Raw genomic sequence first — 27,955 nt, 5'->3', positions numbered from 1 at the left:
CTTAGGAATTGTGTTTCTCCTATAATTCCCAGTGCTCCACCAGATTTTTCATCAAGTACTTGTGGATGCTACCTGCTGCTCTCTTTCCCACTGAGATGTATTCACTGGGTTTAGATTAGCTCTGCATCTACTTCAAAGTTATGAATTTATACATCTCTTCTTAGACAACCCAATACAGCAGAGCTATGACAACATCATACACAAAATTCCCTTTAATAGTATCATCTAAAGAGAATCTCCCAAATCACTTTGGAATAGTGTATACAGAACAAACACGGGACCTCTTATCCCTATTCCGTATCCTTGAATTCAGAACATATCCAATACTATGATTTTAAATTATCATGTGAGGAAAAACACTTTACAACTCATTCTATGAAGTCAGCATCAAAATCAGAGATGTACATTACTCAAAAGAAAGATATGAACTAATCGACCTCATGGCTCTGGATGTGAACAGCCTCAACAAAGCCTGAGCAAGTCAGATACCAAAATAGATCAAAAGAACTATAAAGTGTGGCCTAGTGGGATTTATCACAAGTTTGCTAGGTAGGTCAATGTTGAAAATCTCTGTGGGAATTTAAAGATTAGTGATTGTGTGTGTATTATATTAGTAGGTAATTAAGATCAGTGATCGTGTGTATTATATTAATAGGTAAAATTATAAATTCATAGAAAACCAGAGCAAAGAAGAAAGCAGGTCCTCATAGCATCACCCAGGGAAGCCTACAGCAAACATCCTACATCATGGTGGGTCTAGAAGCCTGGTTCTTACAGTCAAGAACACAGCAGTGGCATCATATCTACTTTTCATGATCTTAAGCAGTATCCTACTAGAAGTCTAGAAGTCTTGACATGTAAGAACAAAGAAAGGTAAGAAAACCTTAACTGAGGCACGAAATAAATGAAACTGTCAGTTTGTGAATTAAATGTTTGTCCACGTAGATAATCTCACAGAATTAGCAAAAAAACTGCTACAACTGAATCTGAGGATATGGTATGTCTATATATTATCAGCCAGCAAGGAAAATGTGAAATTAATAGTATGATTCTTGTTTATCTTTTCATTTTACATAAAAATGCAATAAACAAGCCTAACCGTAGTGAAACGCATCTAAGTTACGTATGTAAAACTGAGTCAGGGCCAATATTTTAGCAGCTGAGGAAGATTGTATTTGTTCCTGGATGAGAATAGTCACAGCTTCTTTATAATGCGATCTACAGGCATGACACATCCTCAGACAAATCAGCAATATTCTCTGGATATACTCAAACACACTTAAGAGTTTGTGGAAAGAGACAATTGACTCACGCTGACCCATAAAAACCCTAAGGAAAAGAAAGAAAGCTGCAAGAACAGGACAACCCCAAACAAGATTTTTTTTTTGTCAAGCAAAGCTATACTCATGAAGACAACAATGATATCAGGACAAGGGAAGTATAATGATTTGAAGGAACAGAGCTCAGAGGGCACAAATAAATGAACACTAATTCAGCCGGTCACCTTCGAAAAGGAGCAAAAGCATTCAGCAGACAAGAGTCACCTTTCAGAAAATACCTAGACACACTGTGAAGACACAGAAATTAAAGGACCGAGACACAGAACCTTTAAAAGACTAACTCAAAAGGGTTCCTAAATCTAACGTGTACAATGCAAATTTATAAAAGTGTAGGAGATAATGCAAGGAAAATATCTTCAACTCTCCATGACTACTTGAACAAATCACCACTAAAACCCACAACCATAGTGACAACTGGAAAGCCATTAAAATTTATTTATTTTTTCTGCAAAAGAAAATACTGAGAATGAAAACACCAACCACAGACAGGGAGAATGTTTGTAAATACACTTCTGATTGAAACTGGTATCCAGGATATATAAAGATCTCCTGAAATTCATCTGTACCAAAATGACTCAATAAATGTACAAAAGCACTAAAGAGATACTTCCCCAAAGACACAGAGATGTAAAATAAAGTCATGAGGGGATCTGGACAAGGAGGCCATTGGGGAACTGCAAGGTAAACCAACAACGAGACCGGAATCCATAGCTACTAGAATGCACAAAATCCCCAAATACAAAACAGCCAAAGGCTGAGAGGGCTGTGGAACAGCAGTACCGTCCCTTCAGTGATGGCAGGAAGGAAGATTTTATGAACACTTTTCAGACAGTTTGGCAGTTCTCTATAAAGTCAAGCAACACCTCTCCATGTACTCAGCCATGATGCTCCCAGGAACTTGAAAACGTATTGGCTATCATACGTTGTAAGTCAGACACGACTTGTAATCAAAGTACCTCTGTTCTCCACTTTGTTGGTTTGCTCACTTGGAACTCACAGCTGAGGAAGAGGGAACCTTGGTCTTGAATGCTGGGTGGTTTCAGTGACCCAGACTCATCCAGCGTTAAATTGGAATTGTTAACATCTGGATCTAACCTTGGACAGGTTAGTGAGGTTTATTTTTTTCTTATTCTTTTGTTTTGTTTTTGGGTTGAACTCTTACACACACACACACACACACAAACACTTAACCAATAACTAAGAAAGAGAGTTTTAAAGTTAGAACCCCAAAAGAAAAGGATTCTAAGAGTTCAAAAAATGGAGGCTACATTGAGCCACAGCTAAGTAACTACAATAACATTTTTATGGATTGCTCAAGGAATGGACCTAAGATCAAGGATAGGAAATGAATATATTGATGCACAAAGGTTACAAGGTGTAACACAATTCTAAAATGACCCTCAAGGGGAAAGATTTCCCTGCAATGGACAGTACAGTCTGCAGATCCATGACAAGCAGGTGGGTCTTCTGGGTAATGCTGAGACAGTCTATTCTTGAGTCTGTACGTTTCATTCAAGTATAACTTACTCATGTATAAAAATAAGGCTCACATTGCAATGTGAATTTATGATTTAAAAAAAAATCTTAGGATCTGTGAGATAGAGATGAAGAAAGGAATAAAATAAAGAAGGAAGGAGAAAAAGAGGGAGAAGTAGAGAAAGAAAGAGAGAGAGAGAAAGAAAGAAAGAAAGAGAGAGAGAGAGAGAGAGAGAGAGAGAAACAGAGTAAGAGCGAGAGAGTGAAAGAAAAGGGGAACGAGGGCTTGCAAAAAGACCTGAGGTATCTAGATTGTTCAATTTAAGAATCTACACCAAATATCATAAGTGGAAACCAAATCAAACTGCTTAACCCATCTTTTACCTTCTGGCTCATTCTTGATCAGCTCTTCCATCTTCCTCTGCTTCAGGGTGTCCACCACATCCGCTAAGCTGCCCTTGCGCCGCTCGGGAGTCCCCAGGGCTGCACTCGACACGGACTCGCCACTCTGTCGCCCACCTTCTTCTGCCTTCTGAGGTGAGGTAGATGAGTTGTATGGAGCTAATGAAGACATAACTTTATTGCCATCGACTTCCTAGGAGAGAAAGCAAAGACAGGGAGGGCTGTTTAAAATTCAGCAAGATTTCTTTGGAGAGCAGTAACTCTGGTAGCTCATTCTGAAGCCACATGGGAATGTGACATGTCACTCTGTAAGAGCAGGGAGCAAAGAAATTTGGAAAAAAAAATCCTGGCTTCACTTTGCAAGCCTGCTCAAGAGTGAGTCACTGATTGCTCTACAGACAAAAACAAAATACGAGGTCCCTTGTCGTAACGTGAGGCAGCAAGTTTTTAAACGTAGTGTGTAAAGGGCAGCAAACATAGTGTGGTCGTCCTGTCCTGGCTGTTGCTTAAAGATCTTGGAGCTGTCAACTGCATTCAGCTGCCTCCTGGCACTCTAACATTTAAACAAACCATACATACATGTACCTTGGCTTTATCTTCGGTCTCTGTAGCCTGTCCATGGCTCTCCTAATTCAGATTATGTCTCTCTTGGTGCACCACTCACTCTCAAGCTTTAGAAAAGCCACACCACACAGGAGATCTGGACACTGGGCAGGAACATTGTGAGACTGCCTCTGCTTTTGTGGAAGCTTTCCTGACTGAGTTTCCACTTGAGGTCTGGTTTCTGGCCTTCCCCTGCATTTCACTGAAGTATCAAGTGCTGTATTAGCCAGTACCCTGAATTTTGCTTCTTTGTAACTCTCTGCCCCTGAGCAGCTCTAGTCTTCGTTCTAAAACGTTTGCGTTTTTGTATTCTCTTATCTGTTCTCTCCCAGATTTCAACCACGAACTTGTGACATTTATAACATTCAGGGTCTATTTGGTGTCAAAGATATTTCAGGAATTTTAAAGAAGCATGAATCCAGCATGATAAACAATTTTCTTACTTAAAGGTCTGCCTGGGGTCATCACTTATATCCATAGTCCTTTAAGTCCCACATAGCAGAGCACTGTGAAGGGCAAAGCTTTATCACTGAAGCCTTGGGAGCCTTGCTCTCTGACTATGCCTCTCATTTGTATGGCTCAGAAGATCCTCGTTAAAACACAGTAAAGTGTGAGCAAGTGGAACCTGCAATGGGTTGCACACCATACCTGTTGATACCTTCATCATCTGTGTAAGAAATGATATTGGACCCCAGAAACACAACAAAGGACATTGATAACTTAAAAATTAAGGCTAATATTGGCTAGCTTAAAGTATATTCTAAATTACCTGACTGAAATCTTGTCATCTCAATTCTTAAAAATCATTATCAACATAATCATTATATCTTGATATGATTTTGAATTAACAGATGTTTGGTGGGTATAGGGACATTAACTAAAGGAGAAATATCAGTTTGTTGTTTGGGCTTAATCAGGAGAACAAAAGAGAAGAAAATGAGGAGGAAGAGGAGGAGGAAGAGGAGGAAGAGGAAATGTCCTCTAAGGAAACCTTCTAGCTTACAACTTATAAATCCCAGCGAGTTTAATCCCAAGTAACTGTTCTCTGGCCATCACTACAGAGTACGCCTCCCATATGTCGGCTGAGCGCTCTACGCATGCACAACTTAGTTTCTAATGTCACTGAGTTTCGGATACAGCCTGAATGGTTAGACAGTGATTACAAAACCCTGGAGGAAAATTGTGTGCCTGCTTTTGATGTTATTTATTTAAAACTATACATAAGCCTAAGCACACAGAGGAACGGGACACGCAGGTTCCTCTTGGTCAGAGGACGGAGGACTTCATTCCTTAACCTCATAAGCGTGTTTCTCGTGAACAGCCCACAGGACGCATCGTCGACAACACAGAATGTAGCAAGAAGCATCTGGATTCACTGCACACCAAAGATTTTTCATCTCCTGTTCCTCCCTGGGTGAAAGGAAACATTTCTCAACTGAGGCTCCACACTGGGTACACGTGTCGGTACCCTGTTTAACACTGAAGCAAGCACAGGCAGCTGACTGAAGACCGCACACCTTTTTATGACAGATCATCCCGAGAGAGGATGGCTCCCACATCTGCATGCAATCGTGTATAGAAGATCAGAAATTACTCCCAAAGGGAGAACCCCACTGTCCATACCTCACAGTCAGTCACCTTACATACAAGAAGGAAATATTCCTTAAAGGCTTGACTTCACTCTCAGGGATTCTAAAGTCAGTTGCCACGGCAGGGCAGACTTAATGAAAAGTCATTAAGTATCATTGCTACTTTACACAGAACTGTATCTTATCGCTGGTTCGTCTGTCAGGTGACACTTTAGCCCCTGGCACCACTAATCCCTTTAATGGGTGGCTAACAGCTGACACAGGCTGGGACTCCACTATTCATTTGCATGGTGAATATCTTTCTTCCTGAGATTGTTTTTGCCATATCTGAAATATGGGTACACATTTCTCTTCACTTTGGTGTCAGATGAAACCCAGACACTCAGCTTGCATAAGCACGAAAGGACCCTGATAGCCATAGGCATCTAGTCCACTCCTCAAACCTGAGGGCCCTCATCAAGCCAGTGCAGGCAAGTGCACAGGACTGGGAGGTGTGCATAGCATCAGAGGGACCAACTCTCAGAATACATTAGCAAAGGAATAAGAGATGCTGTGTTCAACATGGCTCCATCCCAGTGAAATACCCTTGTGAGAATAGCTTCAGTTTCACTCTTTCTAAAGACAGCATTTCACTCTAAATACTTGGAAGAAAATGCTAGTTCTTAATATTTAAATGATAATTTGGATAATGAGAAGGAATTATTTTATTTGCAAAAAGAACTGAACCACTACAATTTAACCAGATCCAAACAGCGCCTCATCCTTGGCCCTTGATCTCACAGGAAGCATTATCTTACATGAGGTTGGTTCTGTACATGGAAACTAAATTCAATCCACACATGGTAGCAAAAACATTATATTTATATTCTATTCATTAGAGTACATAATAATAATTGGATGGCTTATATCAACCATTTTTGAAGAGTCTTATAGGCCTAAATTTAATCTAGATAGTAGGACTAATTATGGGTTCCAGTTAATAGAGAAACTAAGGGACTCTGACTGGGGGGGGGGGGGGATTTGACTGAGGTCCTAAGAAGAGGGACAGACAACGTGGCTTCAGAAGCTCAAATCTAACAATAGCACACTTTTTCCTTAAAAAATAAAATAATTGCTCATATCTACTATATGTGAGCAAGATAGACTGTCTTCTTCCCAATAATTATGAAAATGAAATTTTCCTTCTAATATATTCAACTTCCGTAATTAAGAAAAAAAATGCTCTCCAATTATTTTAAAGTCCCTATTTGTAAATCCTTTCTGTCTTTGTATTCAATGAACTTAATAATGACCTTTGACATTTAAACAATGACACAAACTCAGCATGAACTTTCTTCCCTAACTAGCTGTTCAGAGTAGATATAATGGATAGTTTGTGGTGGTTAAGCTGTCAACAAACACTACCTGGTCCTCTGTTTTCAGCAAACTGAAACTTGAACATAGAAAAGGCAATAGGGAAGGCCTGAATGGTGATTCATGAGAGTCTCGCCCAGAGCAGTCTCTCAACTGTGGTTTGCAGAGCAGCAGCAGCAGCGAGGGATGACAGAGAGATACACAGAAGAGGTGCTCTCCTTACAGGGTCGAGCTGGCAATGGGTGTTCCCATAAAATAGACCAACTAGTACAGAAACAAAGCTTGGAAAACTGTCTTAACACCTGCTGTGTGTGTTCACCCTGTTAGATGCTGTTTAAAAGAAGGAGGTCACTCCCATCTACCTTGATGGCTTGGATTAGATTGTCACCTTCTGTGGTCCACCCTGTCAAACTGAGTCTGTCAGGTACAGCAATGAGCCCTGTGCAGACTGTCCTTTAAATCTTCTTGGCACTTTCTTGGTTGAATGTTCAGTGTCTTTTCATGAACCTTCTACTGTGCTTTCTTACTTTTTGGTTACAGAGCCCTGGGAGACCACTTAGGTTGTTCTCCTGAACACAATCCCTGTGTTATATACACACACTCCCCTGGAAACACACAACCCATTCCTGAGACTGGATTTCCCATTATGATTCCAGCTATGAACCTACTCCTGAAGTCCCACCTAAACTCCCATTAACAATGGATTGCTGGGTGGAAAGCCCTCACCTACTGCATTGTCCCAGGAAGGTTAACATGTAGACAGACGATGATGCTAAACACTCAATTACTGTTAAAAAAATAATAAGTGGGCTGGGCATCGTGGTGCATGCCTCTAATTTATGCCTTTGGGGGGCAGAGGTGGCTAGATTTGTATGAGTTGAAAGGGCATTTCTGTTTAAATAATGAGTTTAGGTCAACCAGGGCCATTCAGAGAGATACTCTCAGTCGCTCTCCCCATATATATGTGCTACATGTCCATTTACCTATCTCCTATCATCTATCTATCAACTATCAATCATTTATCTTCTATCATCTATCTTATCATCTGTCTAACACCTTTACATTGATCTATCTAAAGATAGAAGAAATGCTAAAGTACTTTCATAGATTTTGTGATTTTGTTACATGATACTTAGAGAGCTCTCTATTTTGATTCCTGAGCTAACTGTGTACTGGTTAATCTTCATTGTCAATTTGAGAGGATTTAGAATTACCATAGAAACACACCTCTGGGTATGCCTGTGAGCATTTCCCTAAGCAGTGAAGCCACTAAACAGGGAAGACTCACTCTGAACAAGGGAAGCACTATCAATGGGGTGGAGACTTAAAATGAATAAAAGAGGAGAGAGCTATCTATGCATCTCTCTCTCTCTCTTGTGTGAGCTTCTTCTCACATGCATGTGAGCTTACAAATGCAGGCATACCTGTGAAAATTGGATGTGCTTCTGCCTGCCTGCCTGCCTGCCCCAGCATTCTTAACTCATAAACCCTAGAGGGGGAACCCAAACATGAGATTCAAGATACCAGATGTCCACTATACTTCAAGAAATTCCACCGAAAAATGATGTGAGAGCTAACATGATAGGGTTAGTTTGGGGGACAAGTAGCTATGTTGGGGAAGAAACAGGTGATTAAGTGACAGGACTTAAATGGTTTTAAGAAGAGAGAGAAAAGGCAAAATGTTCTATGGGCAAAGTGGTGGAGGAGGGGAGAGGCCAGGGCCCAGGGACCAGCACACATACATTTTCTGCCCCGAACAGTTGCTTTGACATTCATCTGAATGTTCATATGTACACTGGTTGCTGGTGCAGGTACAGAAACTCAAGTCTTTGTAGGTGTACAGCAAGTGTTCTTTCCCGGAGCTCTTCCCCCAGCCCCATGTCTACGAATGTCACAGTCACTGAAGAGAGACTCGAGAATCTGGGATGATTTGTTTTTGTCAACAGTGAGTTTTGATATGTGACAAAATTTGCCTTGATTTATTAATATCAATGATGTAAAGATTAAACAATGGTATGCATGATGTCGCTATCCTCTTTACAATATATCTAAATCCCTGCAACTGAAAGTGAGACTTAAAAATGAACTTTCTTGTTGAGTAGGCTAGTTCAGCTGGTACCAAAACGGAGAACCCAAATTCAACCCCCAAGTCCCACAGAGTGGAAGGAGGGACTGATACCTACAGGTTGTCCCCTACCAACACAGTTCCCACGCCTCCCACACAAAGTAAATAAATATGTGTAATAAAGTACTGTTTACAAACAGTGGCTATTTGGGTGATTAGGGAGAGAGGTCGTAACTGAGAAAGTCGGTTGAGAAAGCATCTTAATTTCCATGCAGACGCTGTAGAAGGCTGCCAACAGGACTTCCCCTTAAACTCTCCTCCACGATCACGAATGCTGGAAGCTCAGAGAATGCGACATTTGGGCACGGCATGTATGTTTTCATGTGCCCTCCAAGCCTCTTCATAAGCAAAAGAGGCATTTAGGGAATGGCTAATACATGAGCTAATAGAACCAAGAAAACTAAGAACACCCCGTGCTCCCACAGGTCCATTATCTCCCTGCTGAAGATCTGTACCTGTGTCTCAAGATCAAACACCTCTTAGGTACACCCAAGACCTCTGAAATCCCCCACTCAGGGCTCCGAGTCTAACCATATGCCATTTCTACACCAAAAAGACATGAGCACATAGCCAAGTTCTTCCACTGAACATTTCCCCTCTCAAGGGAATTGCTATTTACAAGGACATATCGAGAGCCGAGTGAACATCACACTTCTGTAAGGAGGCAGCTTTCCTACAGCTCTTAATAAAGTTAACTTAAAACTGTTCCTATCTGTAAGTCTGAAGGAAGAAATGAAGTTGAAGAATTCATCATACTTTGATCTGGTGCCCACATTTGTAAAGGAGTTATACAGGTATAATGAAGATGGGAGACATAAAGTATTTTTATTCAATGTAGAGTAGACACTGAATAACACCAACCAGCTGGACATTTGATAGCCTTGTTTATAATTAGAAACAATGTTTAATATTAAATAAAACCTATTGCGGGCCCTTCCTACATGCAGTAAACTATTACAACATCAAAACAGTTTTAAGTTGGTGGTTATAAACAGACTGAACCAGGGCTCACTGTGCAGGCTCCTTTTTAAAAATATTTTATTTTATGTGGATGAGTATTTGCCTAAATGTATGTCTGTATATACCACATGTGTATAGTGTCATGGAAAACCCAAGAAGTTGGGTTCCCTAAAACTGGAGGCACAGATGTTTGTGAACTGCCATGTGGGTGCTAGGAGTTGAACCAAGTTCCTCTGCAAGAGGAGCCAGTGCTTTTAACTGCTGAGGCACATCTCCATCCCCTCAGACTCCTCTCTTAACAAATTGCTTGGGCAACAGTACAGGCATCTTCAGACTCAGTGTCGTTGTCAGTGATGCTGGTCATTATCATGAGCCTTGCTGGATTTAGGATTGACTAGGAGACAAGGGAAACACACACACTTGGGGGAGGTGGGGAAGAAGGGGTGGGCGTTTAAAGTATGTGTGTGTGTGTGTGTGTGTGTGTGTGTGTGTGTGTGTGTGTGTGTGTAAGAGAAGACCAATCTGAGTATGGGTGCCAGCATCCCATGGGCTGGGGTCCCACACAGCTTAGACAGAGGAAAGAAGAAACTGAGAAGACCATGAGAAGACCATCTCCTTCCTCTGCCTCTCCCTCCGCTTGTCACAAGGGTCTGAAACCTTCGGTTGGAATAAATTCTTTCTCCCTCAAGTTGTGATCTTTTTTGCAAAGGAGTTCTTTTTTTTTTTTTTCATTTTCATTTTGTTCATTTTTTTGTCACAACAAGAAGCAAAAATTAAAACATTCAAAATGGAATTAATTTATATTTATACACCAGATACATATTTAACTGATGTTCAGAAGTTAACATTAATAAAGATTTGTATACAGTAAAAGATATTATTTTGGTTTCTTTCATTTTTTTTAATGAGAGTCACTGGGTCACTCACTTATTTTGTGTATGAAGCTCTGTATCCATGGGGGAGGCAGGGGCCACGAAGTGAGTCTGGAGGTCAAGGGGCGGTCTGAGGGGCTCAACTTCCCTTAGTTCTCCATGTGAGCTCTGAAGCTTGACCTCAGGCCTTAGCAGCAACAACCTTCACCTACTGATGCTACTTCATCTTTTCCAATTATCCCTTTTGATAATTTAACAAAAATAATTGGGGCTTGGTGGTGTCTCTGAGGTAGAACAATTGCCCTCTGTGTGAGAGACTCTGGGTGAGTCCTAAAGTCCCTAAAATGTGTTGGAATTCTGAGTCATCAGGCAAAGTACTATGGTGAGGGGGGCGTGTGCAGAGACTCTGACCCCACACGAATTCCTTCCCTTTGGTCACCGGTTGTGTACTAGGAGGCAAAGTCTTCACATGACTCAGGCATGACCTCCGAGGATGCAGAGGCAGGAGGATCCTGTCTGAGGCCATCATCCCCTCTTCTGATGAGATTTGTCTCAGCTAACGGTTTGATTTCCCGAGGCTCTGTGTGAAGGGTCCCTGGACCTCTGACGAAGGATGGGGTACACAGAACTGCACCACATCACTGCACTTTGGTTTCTGATTTTTAAAATTTACAGTTTCATGGTTCTCTACAAAGGGATAAACCAGGAAAATGGTCAAAAGAAGAATGTTCAAAACCACTCATCACAAAAATCAAACTTCAAAAAGTCAAGTTCTGGGGACAACAGCAGGGAAGGTAGTACTATGTCTCATCAATCCACATTGAGAATTAGTTGGTATGCTGTATTTTTATTTTTCTGACATTTGTCTTTCTTTCTGTGAGGTAGACACATCAGGATTCCCCCTTCTTCATGAGTATTTTAGGAACTCTTACATACTAAATCTGCAGTTCCTCTCCATTCTATTAGTAGAAAACCCCAAGAGTAATGTTAACAAGGACAGAAGCCCGCTGGGGCGGGGGGAGTTTGACCTCCATAGATCAGGACAACTCCAGAGCCTAAAGTCAGTTCTTTCTCACACCATTAGATGTACCCTGCTTTCCACTGAAAATCTATAATGGCCTGTTTTCCTAAGACATTGGATCAGAGCATAGTTCCAACCAGAGGCAGTACTGTGGCTTTGAGAGGAGACTTTATCACCAGTAGAATCCTTGATTAGTGATATAAGAACTGCAAGGCTTCACAGTTCACTGTTTCTGTATGATGCTGAGACAACACAGATACTGTCACATAGGTGCTCACATAGATAAATCATCCACTTGTCCTATAAAGCGTAATGTCCTGAGTCCATTTGAGGAGCGTGTCAGAGCCCCCTGACAGGAGGAGGAACAATCAGCAACACAGATGCATTAGGCTCCCAGGGGCGAATCAGTCTTTATATGGTCTCTGTGAGCAGGCTCTTCTTACACTATGCTTGGGGGCCTCCAGCTTGTTGGGTTTGGAGAAAACAAAACATTATAGAAAATATTTTCCTAAAAAAAAAAAAAACATACCAAATCTTTACACACTCACTAATATTTCAACAAACATGAGTTCCCCTTCTGGAGTGAATGACTGTTCTGAAAGATTCTGTGGACTATAATGTTTTATAACTCTCGGAGAAATTCCGTGATGGATACGTGATTCCTATTTCACGTGTGAGGAAATTAAGGTTTCTAGAAGTTATTACTTTAAAAGTGATGGATGAAAATGGAGAGGTAGGAAATTAAACCTAAGATCCAATTCTAAAGCCCACGGTGGCCATCCCTCGGCTACCTTGCCTTCCTCAACCGACTCAAGTCCTGTGACATGTGCCAAAGGTATAAGAAAAGAAAGCTTGTGTTCTCTCTGCTCACCATTAAGATTTTAAGGGCATGGAAATATACATAAAGTAATTCATAACCATAACAACTGTGAAGTGTTGTTTTGTACAGCAGCAACCTAGGGGGGGGAATAGGGAAGATTAGAGAAGAGAAGACATTGGGATTTTAAAAAGATATAGCAAGAAGCTCTCTGTCACAGCACCCGGTGCGCAACTCTGAGACCTCTTATTTAATATTCTCTTTATACTGTGCCAGTGGGAACATCTTAGATTAGTCACCATGTATCTTGCTATTAATGTTCAATAAATACAAATTGATTTAATTACGAATTTATTAAATTTTTATGCACAGAGCCCTTTGGTCTTATGAGAAGTAAATAGAAAGGTCTTTTGGTCTAAACTTGTAAGAAATAAGTAGAAGGAAACACACAGCCTGCTTCAGAGGCACGACCTGTGGGAGCTCAAGGTGTATATCCTTACGGAAGAAGGAAGAGGACCAATGAGAAACAGTGTGCCTACATACAATGGCCATTTCATGAAGTATCATGGAAGAAAAGCAAGGGGACTCAGCCTGGACCCAGCAGGGGATGGAGGACTCTTGGAAGGGATTCTATGGAAGTCGTTATCTTGGGAAGATTGAGCAGCCGTGGATGGGAGAATGGTGTTGGCAGAAGGAAGGGGATACCATTCCCTGTTGTATGGAAAACTGTTCTTTTTACCTATATGTGACCATAAAGACCTTAGAACTGTGTCGGAAAGGGAAAGAGCCATTAGTTTTAGCTGTCACCTGACATCATCCAGTGTCTGGGGCAGAGGAGTTACACTCACTGTGGAGTTTTTTCAAACCAACACAGTTGAATTCTCTTTGTTCACACCCCCAGTGCAGTGTATACCCCCATTCCATCTTCGTTCTCTCCCTGCACTACCCAGAGTACTAACTTATGAGGGGAGACAGGAATGGGGACATACTACATGGAACAAAAGGCGTAGAGATACTTGCAGGCAGGGCTATCGGCACATTATCTGTGCAGGGTGCTGGATGTCAGAGCCTGTGAGTGAGGTTGTTTGATTTGTAATTAATTGTTCCAGTGGGAGAGGATACGTGAGTGTGTACTTGTGACATTTCAAATGCGTTTTATCTGTACCGTGAAAGAGGGGGAAAAACAAACTTATTGCTTAAGTTTTCAAATCCTAGAAAGAATTGGGAGAAAATGACGATGGGGTTGATAAGTTGAAAACAGAGAAGATTGGGTGATAACCATGGCTCCTGCTTGTGAGGTAGAAATGGTGATCACGGTATCGGCACAGAGTGTGGCACAGTGACATGACTCCCAACACAGGGCCTACATCTCTGAAAAGTTAGGGTCTGTTTTGAGAGCGTGTGCTTGCTTTGTTTCAAGGTTTTGTTTTTTGGAGACAGGGCCTCATACAAAGCCCAGGTTGGCCTCAAACTTGCCATGCATCAAAGCTGCCTTGAACTCCAGATCCTTCTATCCTTCTGCTCCAGTCTCATCCCCAGATTTAAAAGTTTTCATCAATACATTTTACTAAAGTGATTCATTACTGAACAAGGAGCCCTGACTTCTGATCCTGGTGGTACAGGCTTGAGACCCCATATGCTCTCCTCCAGTAGAGCCAGGTAGTGACTAGAAAATGGGAATGTGTCTGTAAGTCCGGAATGACAGGATGGGGGTACAGAAACAAGGGTTGTAAAATGAGGATGCAGGAGCCACTTCCTGCCAGTGAAGAGGTGGGGACCACTTTCCAGTCACAAGTCTTCAGGCTGTATTCCCAGAGCAGGAGTCTGATGGCCAATCCCTCTTCATGAAAGGCAGAGAAGAGAGGTAAGTGTGGGTGATGACTTCTATCCACAGAACTTGGGTTTCTCATGTAAGTTTTGTGACATTTATCAGTGTTTATAATTAGACTTTGAGTGTCAGAAAGTACATAGAAAGGAAATATTCATAATTGTATCAAGTGTGCTGTGTGTGTATGTGTGTTATATATGTGATTTTTTTTTACAAAGAATCATGTATACATAAAAAGAATGCATACCTATAGATTAAGCAAGCCAAGAATGAAATGAAAAGAAAAATGAGAAGGGTTTATAATAAAACATAAGAGCAAAAAACTTCAGTTATTCCAGAAAATAGAATTAAGCAGGTAAGAAGACAGCATAGTAAAATTGCAAAAGCCCAAATTGCAAGTTCTTTATCCTTTCTGGCAGTTGACACATGGGTCTTTCCAGTGTGGCCACCACAACAAGCCATCTGTCCAGCCATATACACGCTGGAACGAGGAGGGGGTGGCACTTGTTAACATTCTCCCAAATTTGCAGAAACCTAGAGCTGTGAGTGTGGCAGTTATGATGATAGGTGGCAAGAGAGGTGATCGGATGGGTGCCTTTTATCCCCACTAATAAATTAGACCCTTGGTAAATAAAAATTTTAAAAACCCATATTTAAATACTAGGGCATGTGGAAAGACAATAAAGAAATGATCATCAAATTTAGACAAGTACTTTTCCCTCATAATTCTACTTGAATCTTAATCTTCTGAATGACCCCTGATACTTCTGACGTATCCAGGAGTGACCCCCGTGTGGTAGTCAAGAACCCATGAAAATGCCAGCCCAGGAAGAAGATGAAGTCTCCCCATCCTTCCTGCCCCAGGAGAATGAGGGCTTGCTCTGCAAGCATCATTGCCTGCCAGAGGAACACAGTGTGGCCATTTCCATTGAGATTCATATGTATGAAGCCCGAGTCCCAGGACTGGAACCTTCCCAACACTGCTCTACTCACCAGCTCAGAGACAATCCACACATACAGGCCTCTTACAAAAGTCCATTGCTATCCATTTATTATACGTAGTAGCATCAAACAGGGAGAGATAATGAGAAAGCTCCCATAGAGCACCTAGGGACCTTGAATGCTGACAGGAGGTGGGTTGGGGGGGGCGAGGGGGACAAAGGCAAGATACGGGCTTGCGAGAGTCAGGCCTCACCTCCTTAATTAATATTTATTTTCAGTACATTTTTGGCTCTTCTATTATTTTCTCCTCAGTCCCTTGGTTCTCACAGATGTGTACACATACATGTATATATTTCATTAAGAGGAAATAAAAGGTTTGTCTTTAGTTAAGATGTTTCCATTCACAGAGACCGCACATTTAAAAAATAAATTGCCTGAATAAATTCAATTATCTAGAGGAGCAGAGGAAATCACATGCAAATGGCATTATACGCACGGGCCATGCCGACAGCTTCATGTTTATTTTTATTGTTTCGCTCAGTGGAAGGGAAAAGCTGTCAAAAATGTAACATCTCTTCCTTTCTAAAGGCCCGATGTCTCTGAAAATTGCAAGAGCGATAATACTGAGAGAAGAAATGTCTCTGCTTCCCCAGAGGAAATGCCTCAGAGTCAGCTCTCTCCACACCGGTGTGTAAGAGGGGCCCTGGATACACGTATGCTCATTTTACCTGCCGAAACCAAAGAGTCTCCTTTACCTGACAGTGGTGTAGACAATGAAGATGGAGTCTTTAAAGCAGAGTAAGGAACCAGAGGCGGTGGTGCACACCTTTACTCCTGGCACGAAGGCCAAGAACTGACAGAACTTTGAGGTCAGCCAGGTTCACACAGTAAGACTTGGTCTCAAGAAAACAAACATGATCTTTGAAATCAATTTAAAATAGGTTATCTGAAAAAGTGAAGAAGTCACATATTCACATCGGCACTTGAACTAGATAAAACTTCATTTAAAGGATCACTGGTCTGGTGTTTTGTGGAGAGCAGAGTTTTAATGTGTACGCATTCAATTTCTCCTTTCCCTCAGGAAAGGAGACGACCAGAGTGATCGACAGAGACTGGAACAGACTTACAGAGGATCTTGCTGGGACCCTCTGGCTTCTCCCACAGAATTTCCATGCTACCCCGATGGGGTCTTGAAGCATGGAGATCCTGAGGAAATGTGGCACTTGCCTACACGTTCTTGCCAATTCCAAATTCATTCATTCAGATCGCTCACTGAGGGCCAAATTCTTACCCAGTTCCACAGAGCCACCGATTTCCTGGAAGTGAATAGAGCCTTGTGCATGTGAACGGGTGTGAATGGCAGGTCTGTGCAGGGGATCAAGCTCGACCAACAACCGACCGCAGGCTTTCACAAGCGAGGGAGAACTGAGTTGGAAGTGATCAGAAGTGTACAGCTTTCAACATTTCCCTTGGGTGTTAGCTCCAAGCCAGCTGCTTCAGTAACCTCCAGCCTCTCTCTGTATGTTCAGAGCTCTTCCCAGGGCCCCATATACACTGCTCTGATGCAGTTGGGCTAGGGATTCCTTGAATAGGCTTAGATTACAATGTCCTAACACGATCCATCCTCAGGTAACACTGGAACCACAGACGATATTGAAGAAGATGGCAGAATCACCCTATGAAACATCAACTTGCCCGGCTGCATGGGCCCTTAGGGGGCGATTTCTCTGGTCTCCAAACAGAGCTAGGATGTAGGAACTATTACCACTGCTTTATATGTTGAAATGCAGTTTAAGCTCAGGCTCTAGTTAAGTAAGAGACCTGTGTGAGTCTATGTCTCTCCATCCTCTCCTGTGCTTTTAACCAGTGTGCTCCTCAGGGAGAACCACCTAATTCTATGAATTCCACTGACCTTAATCTAATCTTCTGAGCAAAGTTTGTGTTAACCCTATCTATGCCATCACTCCATCCTGCCAGCTAGTTTTTAAGGCTTAACACCATAATGTAATTCATTAGCATATTCAATTCTCTATGCTCCTTTTAATTGATGGCATTTTACACTTCTGCTTTTATGACTTATATTTCTAAGTAAAAACAAAGCAATTTGGTCTAATTTCTAAATAGCGTTGTTAACATTTACCACGCCTCAGCCCCAGCCCTGGTCTCACACACCCACCAGGGAAGCATGCTCATAGCATTTGCTAACCTCCTTATTGAAAATCAATATCCTGGGTCCTAGAAGGAATACAACTGATATGATGGTTCAGTCTAGGACTCACAAAATCTTTGGACGCAAGAATAGTGTGTCCTTGCTCCCCTTTACTGACTGCCCTTAATCTTAGAGCAGCCATAGGTTGTAATCCTCAGTGCTCTTCAGTAAATCCAACAGCCGAGGTCCTAATTGGCATGGGTTTCATCTTATCGTCCTAATCTTTTTCTTTCTTCTCTCTCTCTCTCTCTCTCTCTCTCTCTCTCTCTCTCTCTCTCTCTGTCTGTCTCTGTCTCTGTCTCTCTCTCTCTCTGTCTGTCTGTCTCTGTTTCTCTGTCTTGATCCCTCTCCCCTCACTTCTCTGTAGGAAGCTATCTTGACAATGCATGATTGAAAGACCTTTCTGTATCTCCCACCTGACTTCCAGGGAGACCATGGAAAGTTCTGGATGACATGCAAGCTACTTTCAGTTCTGGAGTTGCAAGAACATGCCGTCACGCCTGCCTTTCCCCAGACCAGGCTCTTCTTGCTTTCTAACTTCCTTGCCCTTTCCAAGAAAATGTTAAGTTTTAGAACTCATATATCTAAAGGTTTGGTCTGTAGGGAATTACAAGTTTTCAGGAACCATTTCTTTAACATCTCTTGGAACTTGAAAAATTTCAAGTCTGACTTTCCCCTTTCTGTCTCTTGTCAAGGAAGTGCCAGTCACATCCTTCCATCTGAATGCATACCATTTAAACATCTCCTTACCTCAACACAGATACATAAAGAAATGCAAATCAAAAGGCCATCTCTTGGGCACACTGCTGCCTGGGGCTCACTCCCTTCTCCGCTTAGACTTACTCATTCCTAAATAACTAGTTTGGGTCTCAGGCAAGCATTCCAGACCTCTCTGAACTTTAATTTTCCTAGCACAAAAGAAGAGCTGTTGATCTAATGCCAGGTTTAAAGTTTCACAGATCTGTAGCTACTTGCTACAAGGAGACACACAAGTAGGCAGCTTCTTTACTTCTGGCCTTTTATCATCTGAAAATTCCTGTCATTCCATTCTTTGAAAAGCACATAAAATATCTGTATTTATAGTAAGATAAATTAGGAATCTGTACTATTTGCTGCTGCTGAAATTGACTAAGCAGCAAGTTCTGTCTCAATGGGAAGGGATGGATATTTTTCTAGGCAGTGCACAGGGATGCTGCTATGAATGCAGGTCTTTAAACTATGTTCAAGCTAGCACAGTAACAAAACAGTAGTAAATAGATGTTCTATTTGTGAATATATTGTTCATGTAAAAATTGAGACTTTTACTGCAAATCACAAGTTCATATTAGACATAATTAAGTGCCAAAAAAGAACTTTACAAGTGTGAAGCAATGAAAATTTAAATTTTTGGGTTGTTTTTTTTTTTTTTTTTTTTTTTTTGTCCCCCTCTCTCCTTTCTTTTTCTTGAGGTATTTTAAAGAATGTTTAAAGACTCTGACTGATTTAAACAGAAGATGGTCTAATCAGATTCCCTGGTGACTTGTAGCCCCACTCAATATGACTTCTAGGAAAGACAAAGTAGCTTGGCTCTCTTTCTGTCGGTTCTCCAGGCTGTGGAATTGTTTCTCAGGTTTGGTCACATTCTGACTGCCCTGAGCAGGATAGGTAACTTTACAGCTAGAACATACACTACTGACGTCTCCACACAAGCACAGCTTATTCATTTTCATGGTCGCATGACATAAGGAGGAATGGGTCTTCTTTGCTCTTTGTGCTTTCCCAAAATCTGCTCTTACCACTGTGGCCACAGCTGCAGAATCTAAGTCTGACTCAACTGTGCAAGCAGTTTTCAATATATAACAGAAAATAAAAAAACCTATCAGAGTCTGTGCCATTATACTTACTGTTTATGCTGCACTAATAATGTTCACAGTAGTAGTAAGCTGGAATTGTTAAGGGATTACCCTAAACCGAATGCCTGTCTCCCTGTATTATCTACCATTTTATACCAAAGTGAATCCTGGTTCAATTTTGTTTCTGTGGATGTGGTATAAAGAGAAACCTAGAACAGACTTTTCCAAAACATTAATATTTCAAGTCTAAACTAAACTACATATCATCCCTTAACCTAGGAAGTGAGATTTTGATGAAACCACTTGTAAGTATAAAATCTTCAATGATTTGCTAACTATTTGATGATCAAATACAAATTTGTTATAGAGTTTCAAGCTCTCTGAGTCTTAGAGGGCACATTTTTAAAGATTGATCTTTCTTTTTAATTATGTCTGTATATAAATCTCTGCAGTGTAGGTGCTGGCAAAGACCAGAAGGCGTGGATCCCTGGTAGATAAAGTTACATGTAGTTATGAGCACTATGATGTGGGTGCTGGGGACAGAACTTGAGTCATGCACAAAGACAGTACATCACTTCACTGCTGAGCCATCTCTCCAGCCCTCAGTTGACATTTTAAACTTTGTCCCGTTAGAACATGGTCTTCCAAGTTAAGTCTGTTGTCACCGGCATCATCGCTAAAGTCTGTACTTCCCACATTCCATATATGAATGTCAGTAAAATGGCTGTGACAGTGGCTTTGTGGAAGACCACAAAGGTTACAGGAAGCGATTAACAATGGCACAATATAACTCTTAGTCCATATATCCTTTCTAGTCCTTCTCTGAAAGTACACCCCACATCAATCAATTTAAGCTGCCTGCTGTTCCACACATGTGATTTCAGTCCCCTAGAGACCATCATAATATAGGTTCTATATAGAAGACTGTAGATCATCCCCATAGGATCCATTTCTGGTGGGCACCAATTTCCTTTGCTTAGATGTCTCCACCCCCTTCCCTGCTCCCCATCTCAACTTGGACTTTCAAATCAACACAACTTTGGAGGCTCATGTTAAAAACCTCAGTTTCTATGATTGGTTTGCTTTGACCTCCCCACTAGTGTGCCTCAAGAGGCTACGATACTGCTGTAGTTAGATCATACTGTGGGTGTACACTGTGTATATCCCGTGGTCTTGCCTGGGGATGATTCTGGAAGCAGTAACCCTCAAAGAAGCTGCCAAGAATGCACATGAAGTCCACTGTGAAGCCCTTCTATGGCACACAGCTGACAGCCTTCTTCTGGGTGAACTTCTTCTGTGCTCTAGCACACGCTAACCAGCTAGAAGAGTGGGATGTATTCACTGGGATGCTTCCCTGCATCTTTATCTCATAGTTTGATATCAATGGGGACAGTATAGACACGCTTCTATGGTACTGCTCTAGAAAATGGTAGGCTTTCACTTGTTCAGTCAGAAGAGTGATATTCTCTTCCCTACAAACTCCCATACCATGCCAAGGATCTCCACAAACATGCTTCTTGGCACACACAGAATTCTCATGGGATCAATTGCCACTTCACAGTCACTCCCACTTTGATACCAAAGTATGGGTTCATGGTGGCTTGGACGGATATGTCTTTCTCATGTGGGCACTGAATATGTTTAATATATAAGAGATTGTCAATAATCATAAATTAAAATGTAATTATTTTTCCTCCCTATCACTGCTAGAATGGAAAGATGTTCAAGATTTAGGTAAAAACTTAGCCTCCTTCCTTATCAGCATTTTCTTCCAACATGACTCGGGGCACAGGACATTAGAAGTAGACTATGAAGGCTAAAGTGAAACATTTGGGTTATGTAAGGTCAGGGGCGAAAGTGGAGAAATAACTGAAAATAGAAAGAAGAAAAGAGTGCTTAAATCTGTCCTGAATTAAGAGAAAATTGAACTATTTCTCACTGGTTCACACAGTGTGGGAAACCCTCTGGGATTCAATTAAACTATGATGGAGAGGGAGGAGGGAGACAGGCCCCATCAACAAAGGCCCCTCCTCTCGAAGGGTGTTTCCTGTACTGAAGAGAAAATGCTCCCCATGGAAACCCAGAGGTCTTCCAAGTGCCTAACACATTTCCCCAAATTCCATGCAGCCGGCTTCCAGAGAGGCAGGCAGGTAACCATGCAAATGACAGGAAGGATGAATATCAGAAAGTCCCCAGTGATAATCGCACATTTTCTACTTCATAGCCTCCTTCAGAATATAAGCTTATATAAAAATGCACATAGATAAACACACATGCTCTCGACGTAGTGAAATGGATCAACAGAAATAGTTAGGCTATACCGGGCACCCTATAGAGATCCGCTTACACTGTCAAACCTGCAGCTGGTGGATCGAGGTTCACACCAGCAGACAGTCCACCTGCTTTCCCCTATATCGTGTAGAACTGACATTTGGATGTGAAATGGGACTCAGTGAAAAGTTTTCTTCTACGTAGGCTATGTTCCAATGTGAGCCATTCTGTGGTTCTATTCTCTCACGGTGACTCTGAACTGCACCGTCTTGTCCTGTCTTTCTCTTCCCTTCACTGTTGCTCCTTATGTAGGATTTGCTCTGAGTAGGGCTCTCCCTTCGGCTGAGGTGAATAAATAAGGCTCTTCACTCACTAAGGAAATCTCTTTCTAATTACAGGGATCATATAGAAATCCCCTTATCTACCATGGAAATCTGGTAGCTATTTCAGTGGAAAAGAAATACTTAACTATTCGAAATTAGATGAAGGGACTACTGTCTTTCCAATGAAGTGAAATCTGGAAGGAATATATTTTCCTGAAAAAATAATAAACAATATCTTGGAGAGAAATATTTAAAGAAATGAAACACCTATGTATATCTCATATGTTAGGCCCAAGCATTTCAAATACAAATAATCTAGTTTGGAGGTTTATTATGTCAGACTTTGATTTTATCAACAGAACTGAACACAGTATTCAGCAAGTATGGGAAGATGAAAGAGGTATACTAAGAAAATAGTATTAAACTAACAGTACTCCCCTTATTTTACTTTAAAGAATTATATTGTCTTATCGATTGTATTCTGTACTTATTGGAAACCTCCAGTAGCAGAGAGAGCTGCCGCATTTTACGCACCGCAGACAGGGATTGATGTCGGTCTAAAATGAGGCATAATCCGAGCTTTGTTTTTGCACTAGGCAAGGGAGGAAGATTGGGATCAGATGGTCCACCTTACATCATGACTCAAGTTAACAAAGGAAGAGGACAACAAACAGACTTGTAAATAAGGAAGTCAGGCCCAGAAGAAGAGAACGAACGAACGGCACAGAGGCAGGGAAGAAGCAGAGAGGTGGATGCTGCATGAAAACACATCCTGGTGACACATCTTTAACAAAACTGTCTCTGTATCTTAACCCCCTCCCAGGGCCAGGCCCTTATTCTCTAGGACCCTATGCATTTTTGCCTTTGAAAAAAAAATCCCATCCTTCATACCAAAGGAATAAATGAATAAGTAAAACAGAATATTTTGAATTACATTTTATGACCCAGTCAGTATAAAAACAAATATATTAGTGTATATGAAAACACTTCCCACTAAATGTTCCAGTCTCCTTCCTGATTTTAAAGGAAATACAAGCATCGTCTTTGGGCCTGGAGTGCAGAGTCAGCTCCAGGCCTAAGATTGCCTGAGGTATAGTTGGCCTGCTCTACAAGGGGCACTTTCTCCCTAATTATTAGTTTTTTGGTTTTTGTTTTGTTGTTGTGTTGTTTTATTTTTATCTTTTTCTGAGCATTGAGCAACATTTGCCAGGCTAACGTCTTTGCCAGAGTGCATTCTCTTCAAATCTTGTGCATGATTTTCTTACATATGTCCACCTGGATGCCTCCAACCAAGGCTTTTACGATCTTTCATTACTAATACCTAAAATGCATGACTTAAGCACGTACAGGCTGCAGCCTCTGTCACTTTAGCAGTTATTCCACTAGACACGGGAATATTTATTCTCACTTACATTTCTTGTTGTCTGCTCTTTAGGATTTGCTTGTTTTTTATTTGAGTGTTTTCCTGTGTGTATCCATGTGTACCACGTGTATACCTGATGCTCATGGAGACATTGGCCCCCTAGCCTGGTATTACAAACAGTTGTGAGCTGCCATGTGGGTGCTGGGAAGCAAACTGAGACCTTTTCCAGGGCGGTTAGTTCTCCTAACCACTGAGACATTTCTCTAGCCAGTGGTTCTCAACCTTCCTAATGTCGTGACCCTGTATATACATATCGTTCCTCATATTATGGTACCTCCCAGCCATAAAATTACTTTTATTGCTACTTCATAACTCTAATTTTGCTAGTGTTGTGAATCATAATGTAAATATCTGAAATGCAGGATATCTCATATGTGACCCCTGTGAAAGGTCATGTGACTACAAGGGGGTTGTAACCCACAGGTTGAGAACCACTGCTCTAGATCCTCTCTAATATTTAATACTAGGCAAAGCAGACAAAAATGTTTAAACTCTGTTTGTCTTATGCCCAGACTGGAAACAGAATTCTTTAAAACCAAATGAGTTTATTAATTTACATTAGTCATGGGCTCATTTTATCCCCACAGTTTCCTTTGGCTGTGATATCACAGTTGAATGTATATACTAAATTATTCTTTGGCTGGACTGCTTAATAACCAGTCTGTGACACAGCTGGGATGCTCTGCTATACAGTTAGTCATGTGCCCTCAGTGTTAGACAGTTGGGAAGATGGCTGTCTTCACAAGAATTCTGAAGGCTCCATATGGCTCCCATCTCAGAAGCGAGGTTAGCCAGATACATCCTGGAAACCAGAGGGTGACAGACGTGCCCGCCCATCTCCTTTACAGTCAGTGACAAATTCAAACTAGACCAGGGGGATAAAGTGTTCTCGCCCACTTACACGAAGTCGTCAAAATGACCATTGCTCCTCTGTCCAAACTTCTAAAATAAAGCTCCTTTCATTCCGGCATTTACTTTCCCCATGTAAGATTGCCTCAATGGAGGGAGAAAATCATTTTCCAGTTACATCTTTCTGAGATAATATGCAAATGTGCTTCCCCCAAGTGGTACTTGGGTTTGATATTTGATTTTAGTATTAAACCCACGTTGCTGAACACTCACCTCCAAGACCAACATTGACCTACGTTATCATTCCTGTTTGCCTACCCCTGCCTGCATCCCTACAGCCATGGAACTCGTGTCCTCAGCTCAACCGCAAGGCTTTGTCTTATTTTCTTCACATGACATCATTGCCATATGACAAGTTTTCTTGAAATCGTGTTATTTCTGCTTTAGAGTGGATTATTTCTCTACAATGCCCCATAGAGCACACAGCCATCCCACAGTAAGGATATGCCACTGCTTATAAGGACAGTGTGGATGGTTAAGAGGTTCGTGGAGGGCCAGGCTGTCCTTGTTGAACATATTACAAAGTGTTGCAGAAGTCTGGCTTTCGGGAGCTTCCCTCAGATGAGTTGCTCTTCTGAAGAGCAAGGTCAGTGCTGCATGGCTTCTTGACAGTGGCATCCTTTGGTGCATGCTCTGACATTAAACTAAAGATGAAAATATTAGTTTTCTGGAAGATGGTGATTCACCCAAAGTGTGTTTTCCTGTATATCCAGTCTAGAAAAGATAAGAAAGAATGGGAGAAGGAAGGTGGCCAGGTCACAGTGGAAATACTAAGGAAAACGGGGCTGGGGGCTTCTCCTGGATTCAAAAGCAGAAAGACAACTGGTTGCCAGTGAGAAGCTAGGGAAAGCTTCACTGAGACAGAATATTTAATGTCTCTTTATGACTAAGACATGGACGGTATAGCAACTGAGAGAGGAAATGAGTGTCAAGGTTAGACCTCATCTCTGCTGGCTGTGTATGCTGGCAATTCAGTTGGCAGGATAAGGGGATGTACATACAGACACTTCTTCTGGGAGCCTTGATGAGGGAGCCCAGTAGAAGTGAATTCCTTGCAAAGTGCTCCTCTGATTAGAGCTAAAGGCCAGTGTCATTGCTTGGTGTATAAAAGGGTTTGCGACCAAGACCACCAACCCATGTAGTCAACAGACCAAATGGACTCTGACTGTCCTGTGAGCTCCATGTGTGAACTGTGGCACATTCATACTCATACACAGATGCACACACACACACACACACACACACACACACACACACACACACACACACAAGTATAATAAAAGATTTAAAGATGGGTCAGTGAAGACATGAGAGGTCTTAGTATTTAAAAGCTTATGCTATAGAAAGAGTTTTTAGTATTTCAAGTACACCAGAAAGGAAATGAATGAAGCCATTGTTGCAGGGCGTGGGCATTGAAAACATGACTCCAAGGTTTTATTGATCCTAAGATGAATTCACAGAGGAAAGCAGTGAATCCAGAAATGGGGAGGTGTGATGAGACGGGAGAATATTTAAATTCAAATCAAGATTTGGGAAGCCCTAAGACTTGTTAAAAATAATCAAGGAAGTGATAGTGTCCAAATTCAATTTCAGAGGAAAGGGTGGTCCATTATAGTACAGTAGAAGCGACTGTTGCGAGTCTTCTGGTATGGGAAGAGGGAGAATTCTGATTGTGCTAATTGTGAAAAGGTTGAGTTACTTTTTTTTTTTTTTTACTTTTAACAATGTTTTGGGCATCGTGGGAAGTCTCTTTGTGTTTCAAGTTGGAAGCACCAGACTGTCAGTGACATCTTCTGGGGTTGTTCCTTAACTCCAAACATTCCAGTTGACACTAAGGGCACTTAGAATCACAGTCCCCACAGTACTGAGCCGTCTTGTATGAGGCTGCATCCTGTCCATTCAAGCTGTTGTTTTAAAGATCTTTTCTTCTTCTATGAGAGCCATTTCACGGTGCTGTCTTCTACGTGTGCTCACATGAGCTACCCGATAAGTCAGTCTTGTCTTCATGGTCCCCAGAATACAAATTTCCAAAAGAAAGGGACATTTTAAAAATCCCTACACTATATATATATATTTTTTTTTTACTATCACCAGATCATCTCTTTCAATTTTCACGTAACTCCTGAATGCTTGTGGTTTATCCCTAAGCAGCCTCATAAAATGACTATCCTAGAAACAACATCCAGCCTTGTTCTATGACTGTTATACCATGCTTGATGCCTATCTGTGGGTGTCTACTCTATTTTCGTTCCTTTTTTATACTTTCTATACGTTTTATACTTTTAACATTCCATGCTAGTTTTGTATCGGTCTTTAAGGAAAATGAAGCAGGCTTTAAAGAAAACCAGAGAAGAGCAATCCTTTTATTTTCTGAAGTTTACCTATGTATATTTATTGTTAAAACTAAGAACTGATCTTACCTCTTGTGTCCTGGTCTCTCTTTTCAGACATGTATATCTTTTACTCCTTCCTTCCTCTACATTTTCCACGCTTATACTTCTTTGTTTCTGTGTCAGACAATATCTTACTCTGCCACCCAGACTCAGTGTTTGAGCTCACAACTCTCCTCCTCTGCATCCCTAGTGCTGGAATTATGGGCGCCACCATACCCAGAAAGGTCTATTTTCCTTTGTAGAAAATATGGGACACAAACTTTCTAAAAGTTCAGATCCTCAGAAATAAACACCAATGTGGCTAAACTCCACTTACTGCAGGCCACGTGGCCCTCTGCAATCTCCTTGCTCGCGGCTGCTTCTGCCTTTCTCGCACTAGTTCCTCCTGACTCGAAGGTCTTACAGTAAGATTATCACTGTCCTTCACCATTGATGGGCTGTTTCTGAGGATATAAACTATGCCCATTCTTCATAACGTCAATTTATATCTAACAAATCCTGCAAGGTTTTAGTGGAGAAGTACATACAGTACTCATTAAATCTACTTACTAAATAAACATGGACTTGCAAGGACTATAAAGAGCTCATACTTCTGACAAGATTGTTTCTCTGCGTCCTAATCTTAGCTTCTCAATGCGAGCCCAAAAACAGACCAACTGAGACTGATCATTGAGAATTTCAAGAGAGTGCTTGAAAGGGTTACATTTTTACCATTTACTCTAAACCATTACATGGTGAATACAAAGGAAATTGGGTGAGGATTTCGGCTGTTCTCTTTCTGTTTGAAACTGCACGATGTTTACAATGATACCGAAAAGACGCAAATTGTTGCGACATTAAGAGCCCTCCATGCTTGATGACATGGTCCCAGAGGAACACAGTGGGAGGAACTCGTTGGTTGGTTATACAGTAGTGTTTTCTTTTTAGCAGTTCTTGTATAGAAAGAACAGGGTTCAGGGTAAGGTGGCTTACAAACAAAGAGAGGAACGGGTGCTTTGGTTCCAGGCAGTACTCTCTCAAGTTAAATGTAGCCTTTGCCTCTACCTACACTCTGGATCCAGGATACTGTGGAAATGAATCTGAATTGTACTCAAGTCACAGAAACAGATCAAAAGGGGGGGGGGAGGCAATGTCTAAGAGCTGATGTACTTGGCCAAGGACCAGTAGATTAAAGAACCAACTCCAGCATGGGTGTCTAAGGGAAAACCCCAGGACGAGGCCCGAGGATGCCAAGCAGGAGAACAGCAGCACCTGGGAGCCAGTGTTT

General features: G+C 41.5%; 1 protein-coding gene across 13 annotated transcripts in view; it reads right to left on the bottom strand.

Moving 5' to 3' along the window:
* Sox5 (SRY-box transcription factor 5) overlaps positions 1–27,955 on the bottom strand; it is a 944,504-nt gene that overhangs the window by 277,310 nt on the left and 639,239 nt on the right. For all 13 annotated transcript variants that reach the window (XM_085839787.1, XM_085839784.1, XM_085839788.1 and 10 more), the window contains one exon: positions 3,201–3,411. In XM_085839787.1, coding sequence (XP_085695913.1) covers positions 3,201–3,411 — 211 coding nt within the window. The remainder of the gene's footprint in view (positions 1–3,200; positions 3,412–27,955) is intronic.

Source organism: Mus caroli, unplaced genomic scaffold, assembly GCF_978045245.1.
Source record: "Mus caroli unplaced genomic scaffold, Mus_caroli_1 scaffold_7, whole genome shotgun sequence".
NCBI lineage: Eukaryota > Metazoa > Chordata > Mammalia > Rodentia > Muridae > Mus > Mus caroli.
This window is presented reverse-complemented; position numbering and strand designations above follow the sequence as displayed.